General features: G+C 37.6%; 1 protein-coding gene across 1 annotated transcript; it reads left to right on the top strand.

The window, feature by feature from the left end:
* Window positions 1-7575: 7575 nt before the first annotated feature.
* LOC113462614 lies at window positions 7576-8238 on the top strand. The gene has a single exon (XM_026804067.2). It carries the CDS (start codon window positions 7593-7595, stop codon window positions 8082-8084), a length of 492 nt encoding a protein of 163 aa, XP_026659868.1. The 5' UTR covers window positions 7576-7592; the 3' UTR covers window positions 8085-8238.
* Window positions 8239-8728: the final 490 nt, after the last annotated feature.

Consider the following 8728-nt stretch of genomic DNA (forward strand, 5'->3'; position numbering starts at 1 on the left):
GAAAAATATTAATCAATCCAACCTAACCTAAGAATGAACTATATCAATGCAAGTAAAGTTAATTAAAGTTTGAACAACCTAAACTAATCGCATCTACGCTCAGCAGGACTGCCATCCTAGAACAGAACACTGTTGAAAATGAAAAGAGATGGGAATTTGTTCTTATTTGAGATGATTATATTTTGACTGACATATTAAGTATATATATAATGGCACTCCCTCATATGGAAACACAAATTATGGCACATATAGAAATGCATGTGACAATGTTTATTCTGTACTGCACTTGAAATATTTGTTTATAAATTCTATTCATCTACTTTTTGAAAATAGAGAATCTTCTTAAAGTCACCGTCCTTTAACAATAAAAAAAATAAATCAAATGATCATAATTTATTAAAAAATGCCTTTGAGCTTTATAATATTTTAGGAAAGAGAAAGGTAAGCATAATTACAATCAGTTAGAAAAGATGTAATAGAAGATGCAATCAAGCATCATTTATGTTATTTTAGATGTGAACTTATTTATTGAAACTTTATACTTTATGTGCATATGCTATAAATTCATTATAATTTTAAGAGTAAAATAATTTAAAAAATAATGATGATAAGTAAATATATCAAGTTTGTTTCTTTCATAGACATGCGTTGCGGGTGCCCACTTGACCTATAAAACATCACTGCCGTTATAATGACCTAGCATATTGGTTTAGTTGGCATATGATCTCATTGTCACCCCTGATGCCGTATCGTGCGCTGCTAAGACTTTGAGCATAAGGCTAGAACATTACCTGGGCAAAGTTTTGGAGTCATTATCAAAAACTATGAATCATGACATGGTTGATAGCCTTATCTCATGAATTATGTTAAATTAATTAAGTTGGGTTCTTCAAAACTAACCTGGTTTGAAAATTCGGCCAATGACAATATCCCCATAGAAGTTCAATTTTATGTTAGCTCAAACCATGATAGCTTCCAAGTAAAAACCGAATGGTAGGGGCCAGTAAAGTTTCTACCGGATCTCCTACCACTTCTCTATATGTCTGACGAAGCTTAACGCCAATATTGGGCGGTCGAAGATCTATGTACCGAGCTGGCCCGACTCCCAACCACATCAGCGTCAGGGGCCCATGTTCATTTGTCTCGAGCTGGACTCGGTGTCTTGTTTCCACGGGTCAAAAGGCCCAACTAGCCCAACACTAGACGGACCCGTTTAGTCTCTACCATTAAGGATCTTAACATGATACCTAGCCATCATTAATGTCTCAGCCCAAATAGAATTTTGGAGGGTTAAGCTACCCAACTCTTTGACTGCCACCATAGTATCCTGTATTGCAGCTTGTGTGGTGATAAACTGAAAGATCCTACATCAGTTAAACTCGTTTCAGAGCCTAGGCGTATGAGGCGGGTGTCTTCAAATCCTGCATACGCATTTTGGATGGAAAACAAAATCGAGAAGTGGTCTGAGCAACGCGTGCGGCCCCAAAATTGGACAATATCTGGTAGGAAAACTCCGTGTTTTATTCTCATGTGGCCCCCACATGAGCACCGGGTGCCTCATGTGCCCCGCGCAAGTGGAGGCGTGACATTTGGTATTAGAGCCGAGGACGGCTCTAGTCCGAGAGTGGGTGAATGAAAAATTCTATATCGGATAGACTCGTTTCAGAGTTTGGACATATGAGGCGAGTGTCTCCAAATCCTGCAGACGCGTTTTAGGTGGAAAACAAAATCGGAAAGGGATCCGAGCGGCGCGTGTGTACATGTGCGGGCTCCGAAACCGGACAATATTTAGCAGGAAAACCCCGTGTTCTCTCCTCATGTGGTCTTCACGTGGGTATTGGGTGCCTCACGTCCCCCGCACAGGCGAGGGCGTGATATGAACCATCCATTTTGATTGTGTTCCTCTTGGAACTAACTAGACTGTTAATACTACTAGGGGCACCATCATTAATCCAAGAGCAAATGGTGGGAGGTCCGCTGTAAAATGGCTCGGGGTCGGTCAATGCAAGATTAGAGCTAGCACATGTAGAAGTAGGAATGTTCAATTCTGCACTGCCCTTAATCGCTGCGAGAACAAGAAAAACCTAACCTATTCAACTCAAGCAACCCTTAATCGCTTCATCTATTAAACCTGATCTATCCTGGCATGTATATTCTATTAAAATATTGTTCATGTCAAACTCCACACATATTGTAGCCTTCTTCCTTGACTAGCAGACAGATTTTATTGCTTGTAAACTTAAGAATATGCTAATAAAAAGTTGGTGAATCAATCCACAAATGGATTGGAACAAATCTTTTTTCTCATCTCGTGCGTCACCTTGTACTCAAATTCTCTGCAAAACGATCACCAAATTCTTCTAAACTCAGAAGGGAGATCAGTATACTTCACAAAAACCATTGATACTTCCAGGGTGAGCGGTTCCAACCTGTAGCATTTGTGGTACAAGAGATTTGTACAACTTAATTGGCGTTGGAAGATCCACCTCTCTACTGCGATCGTAGACTACCAACTGTTTAACCATTCAACCCAACAATTCTTAGCTATCTAATTTAAAAATATTATATTTAGTTTAATTTTCTCTGAAGAGACAAAAGCTTAAGCTAAGCTAATAGGATGAGATAGTTTTATTTATATATTTTATATTTTTTTACACTTTTCCGCACGTGTAGGTCAGACTTTTTCTTTAATGGATGAGTCCAATAATAAAATTTTTGCTCTAATACCATATTAAAATTACCACTTGTTCTAAAAATTTAAACTAATAGAATGAGATAGATTTATTTATATATTTTATATTTTCTTACAAATTGCTATCAGCCATGACTAATGTTGGCTCTGGTCATTTTATGTGTCTGAATTATAAGAGGCTCGTGGCAGGCCAAAGCAGACACAAGGACATTTAGGTGCAGTTCACAGAAATGATGTAGCTGAATCGGTGTGCACAAAATACCGATTGTTTCGAGGGACAAAACAAAGAAAGAAAAAAACTATAGACTGTAATAGAAAATCATGTACGACAATATATGGAAGATCATAATCTGCCATTTCACTCCTTGTCATGAGGTCAATAACCCTCCAACGAGCTTATTTGGACTTTTGGAGGGTCTAAACCTCCTGAGCAACAGAAGCCGAATACTTGCATTGCATCATTTGTCTGTGCCCAAGGTTTTCATTCTAGGTTCAGATTGCATCTTTCGCATCAAAGAATGATTCATCTTCTTTCATGGCATCAATCATTGGATCATGCAATGGACACTTCGAGATCAATGCAGCTGATGAAAGAAAGAGGTTGAAGTATTTTGAGAGCTATACGAGATACAAACGGTTGATACGTCAAAAAGGAATCAATCATTCTTTGGCGCTAAAGATACAATCCAAAGCCTTTTTAATCTTTCCGCCTTGGTGCATTGAGAACAACGAGACCAATAGGATGCCAATGACCATATCTCTACGGAGACGACAGAAGAACGGTCATCATGGACCAAGTCTAGGTTAATTCTGCTTGAAAAGGAAAGAAACAATGGCAGTTATTTAAGTGCAAAATTATGCAACACGATTCCCAAGAATAGTATGTTCTCGTAGAAAACCAACAATGCGGTTTAATAAAATATTGATTATTAATAATATGAGGAACTCCTTGTCTTCTTACTGCAATTCGAAATGTTTTCCAAGGAGTAATCCAAGTATCAGACACTTTCATCTAAGTTGGCTCTTTTGGTCTTGACCGAGTTATATATATCATGGCCATTGATATATCTTTCACGCGAAAGAATGATTCATCTTCTTTCATGGCATCCATCATTGTATCATGCAACGGACACTTCGAGATCAATGCAGCTGATGAAAGAAAGATGTTGGAATGTTTCATTCAACATTTTTTCATTCTTTCCGCCTGGTGCGTTACGAACAACGAGAACAATAGGATGTCAATGACCAGATCTCTACGGAGACGACAGAAGAACGGTCTTCATGACCGAGTCTAGGCTAATTTTGCTTGAAAAGAAAAGAAACAATAGCAGTTATTTAAGTGCAAAATTATGCAACAAGATTCCTAAGAATAGTATGTTCTCGTAGAAACCAACAATGCAGTTTAATAAAATATTAATTATGAAGTAATTATATGAGAAACTTGTTTTGTCTTCTTGCTGCAATTAGAAATGTTCTCCAAGGAATAATCAAAGTATCAGACACTTTCATCTAAGTTGGCTCTCTTCATTCTTGGTCGAGTTATATATATCTAGGCGTTAAAATAAAATTGGAGTAACTTCGTAAGTTTTTTTTTTTGGTCAAAACATAATGATGGTGAAAGAAATTATAAAAAGCGAGCAGAGTATTTTCTCTAAATGAGGGACATGAAGCTAAACAGGAAAATGGCAGTCAAAACAACGCTCGGAAGAAAGTAATACATTGAAAAAATCGTTGGTTATTGGAGAGGAAAAATTCTAACAAAGCAAAAGTAAATTAATTCAGCTCTAACTTCATCCAAAATATCGTTATTTTAATGGCATGATACTTTCGACCGGCTCAAAGTAAGGCAACTGCTTTTGGAAATCTCTCAAGAATTGAAGTCAAGGAAGAGCTCTCCACAGTTAGGGGTAGCTTATATTTCTCTTTTTCCTGCCTTTCTTTCCCCTCATGTTTAGGTGCCTAATTAAGCCTGCGAGGCTGGGGGTACAAAGCTAGAGAACGCAGTTAGCGTTGGGTTATAATGGACCAATTTAAGGTGATAAGGTCCTTCTATGTAGAGAAGTGCATAAATTAAGCATCCTTTTGCTGATGCTCAAGCTTAAAGGAAGTTGAGTTTGGCAAGAAGGCTGATTCGTTCCAATTTGACTGGTGAAGTACACCAAAATGGAGCATACGTAATGATGTTTTGGTGAACAAACTCTTGCAAGAACTCCTTTCCTTGTTGGAAAGAATCTAGAAATGTATTTTTCAGGTTTTGATTAACAGTTTTCTTTTCCAAGATTTTGCTGGGATAAACCTGTCAAGATGTAATTGTTTATATAAAACACTTTAATATTCTTTTTGTTACTTCCAAATATAAAAAAGGGGGACGCAGTCGCTCAGGATGCCATTTTTTTCTTTTTATTTTTGCTGATTAGTCAGCTATTATAGTCACACTGTCACATTAGCTGCATTATCTCTTAGTTGAGAAATAAATAGTAATTCTTTATCCACCCGAATTTTGAGCCGTTATTTTCTGCGGCTAATGTCCTGAGCACACGATGAGGAAAAGAATAGCGTCATATAAATGTTATACCTATAGTTTCCAAAATTGGTTTTACTAGCTTGTCGCCTGCGAAATACGTGGATATGATTTTTTTTTCTTCTCAAACTGATATTGAAGTATAATGTAAGATATACTTAAATTTGATATATTTATTTAAAACATGCTAGAAAATAAAATTATTTTAGATATACTTTACATATTTTTTAAAAAAAATTGATTAGATTAGTTTTTATAAACTTGGTTTGTATTTTCGTCCTAGAAGATTTCAAAAATTAACTTTCGAAAAAAACAACACCACCCCATTATCATAGCGGCAACACATTAAATTTGACTTGTCATTGTGGTTAATATCATTTAACCTCCGTACAAAAGATTTTGTCACTTATTTTCATGCTTTCTATGTTATCATTTTATTTACCATATATTCAAATTTGTTTCATGTATCCGACATATTTTTTGTAAATATATACTCTTTGATATAATCTAAATTGAATATAAGATTTGTTATTAATAATGACTTTATGGACAATTCTTTATGACGGGTACTTTGAATACCGAAAAACATCTGCAAGCCGGGAAGAATATTCCGCAGTTCCAATTCAGTTTTGAGATTTTTTTTTTTTTTTTTATTTTCTGGCTTTTGAAGATGTATTTATATGTGTACGATGCGCCCGCACAACTAAAAGAAAAAAAAAAAATGATGTTGGAAGTGATCCAGCTATGACCGGACCCATGTCGGCAAATTCGCCTTGCCGATTTGAACATTTCAAATGAAATTCCAGAAGCAAATGACCTTTTTTTCTAAATGTTCATTAAAGAGCTTGTTTATTTTATTTCCTTTATTTCGGGTATGGGAGGATTGTTCGGACAAGGTCTCTAGTTTTGTCTTATGACCCCAAAACCCTGCCTCGTTGCCCCGTTTGCTTGCCTTTTGTTTAGCAAGGTAGGACGAAGCCCCACTACAAAGCAAGCAGAGGAGGGCAAAATAGGAGTCTCTAGCTGTAAATCAAATGCATGTAAGCTAGTTGCAGAAAGCTATAGCCATAGTATTAACATCCATTCAAATTTAAGCATAAACATCATAATCGAACCATGGTCAACCCTAATAGATCCGTGCTGCAGTGTTCCCTAATCCATATACATTATGGATCAGTTCCGCTCTGATACCATTTGTCACAATTCAGAACTTCATCTAAAATAGCTAGCCGGAAGGTATTATTTGGATTTCTTGATCCTGTATAAGTATCTAAAGATCTACTCAGCAAATAACCGATGTAGGACTAAACATACGTCCGCAGGGATCTTCACACATCGAGCACAAATATTTTCACTTGGGTAACAAAAGATATTGTGATCTAGTTATTTGGGGAAGCGGCAAAAAAACATTTATTTTTGGCATTATATATCGTAGAATTAAACATTTGAAAAAAAAAAAACAAACTTTATAGGACCCAAGTGAAATTACTTTCTTCGCGACCGAAGAAAAAGGGTTTCACCTCGATAGCCGGACTGTGAAAAACATGGTTGAAGCATGATGTTGTTTGCTGTCAAGTAATCAACAAGTAGATCAAATTTTAACAATTTGGTGGCAGCTTTTTATTTTGGTATATATGGAAGGTCATGTGATTGTTTCCCGTACCATATTTTTTCTCTTTGCATGGGTAAAATATTGCCTGCTAACTTCTTGATCATTTCTGCATGCCCTAATAAACTTCAATTTTTGCAAATCAGTGATCATACATCAAACAAAATGTAATATTAGCCATATTAGGTTACATTATTCCATTATCATTCTTTTCTGATATCATGATGTCGTGTTTAGGTGTTAAAAGGTTATGAAATCTCCTTTGATAACGGAACGGAGGGCCCTAAACGGGCGACGTCTTTCTTAGGAGTTGTGTAAGAAATCACACATTTACAAAAAATGCTTTTTCTGTAGTATTATGTCCATAATTTTCGTATCACTCTATTTTATTCCCTTGGTATTGCCATCCGGATTCAAGCTCTCATTAACTACTATGTCGGTTATATTTATGGTCTAGCAAATAATTGTTCAATTAAAATTTGTACAAGATAGACTTATTCGTGGTCCAATCATGACGGGGCCACGCGAACGACAACCATAAATTAAGAAAGAGAGCCATGACAAGAAACATTCCGTGACCTGCCTGTTAATTTTGAACGGATCAAACCCAGCACGGCTTAATAACAATACTAACAATTCCAGTCAAAATGTCGTACTTTGACCTTCATGATATCCTACTCCGGCCATCTATCCCTATACATAGGCCAAAACCCTACTACTCCCTTCTCCCATCATCTCATTGCGATTCAGCCGCCCAAACAAGCGAAGAAATGGAGCTCTTTACCTCTCAGGTATATCGAAGCATCCAGCACTACTGGCGCAGAAGAGCCCGTAGAGGGCGGGAGGTTTCATCGTCGCCGAGCAAGAAGGTGAGGTTGGTGGCAAGGCTTGGCAGAGGGAGCCGAAGCACGAAAAGACAGCGAGCATGGAAACTGAAGAAGGTGGTGCGGCCGATTCGAAGGCTGCAGGTTAAGGTGTTTTCGCCACTCCGGCTTCTGGCTCGGATGAGGGATGCATATATGGATGCGATGCTGGCGTTGGCTGGTGGAGAAGGTCGGCCGTCGGCTTTGAATAAGAACAGGAGTGTTTCGGATGGGCTGTGGGAGAGGAGGATCCCAAAGGCTCGTCAAATGAGTGCAAGAAGAAGAGGAGACTTCGACAGGAGGTTCATGATTCATATATACAATTCACTGGTTGCTCCTCCGGAGGTGCCTGGCAATCATTGTGTCAACCAAGTGTCTGCACCAATTTGTGTGAAGTGAAACTCATGTACGATTCGAGGCCTCAGGAAAGCTTTCCCCCCCCCCCTCCTTTTCATCCTTCTCATGCAAATTATTAGGTGTGTTTGTTTGCATGTAATTTTACTAATTACACCTAAGTTGAGTTACTGTAATTTTCCTTTTTCAATGCAATGTTCTGCTCGATTCGATTTGTATCTTATGCTTGAAAGCCGTGGTGAGAAAAGTTGCAAGGGTTCTCCCAATTGATTTTTTTTTTTTTTCTGCTAATCATACAGGTTTTCATCTTTTCTCTTTTTCTATACTTGGAACGTTATTACGCCGCTGGATGTTGGTTAGGTCTTGATGGCCTAAGCACACGGATCTAAGATGAGGTTACGTATATAAGGATCGTGCTTGGTTTTCACTTCCTCGATCTGCTTGGGTCATGTTGGCTGGGGTGGTGATGAGTGGGACTTTTATTTTCCTAAGGCAATAATATATACTTAATAAGCTAAAAAGGAGAAAGCAAAAAAAAAGATACCGTTCGCAATCTTGTATAAATCATGTTGGGGAAAAATAAAAGATCAAGGGTAGGATAATGGCTTAATCGTAGGACTGTGAGTCGAAGGTTAATCTGTCTTTCAAACAAATATTGCCTCCCACTAATTGCAGTTGGAAAATCCAGC

Source organism: Phoenix dactylifera, chromosome 4, assembly GCF_009389715.1.
Source record: "Phoenix dactylifera cultivar Barhee BC4 chromosome 4, palm_55x_up_171113_PBpolish2nd_filt_p, whole genome shotgun sequence".
Classification (NCBI taxonomy): domain Eukaryota; kingdom Viridiplantae; phylum Streptophyta; class Magnoliopsida; order Arecales; family Arecaceae; genus Phoenix; species Phoenix dactylifera.

Excerpts from the sequence above, each read along its gene's own strand:
- LOC113462614 (XM_026804067.2), top strand. The coding sequence starts at position 7,593 with ATGGAGCTCTTTACCTCTCAGGTATATCGAAGCATCCAGCACTACTGG.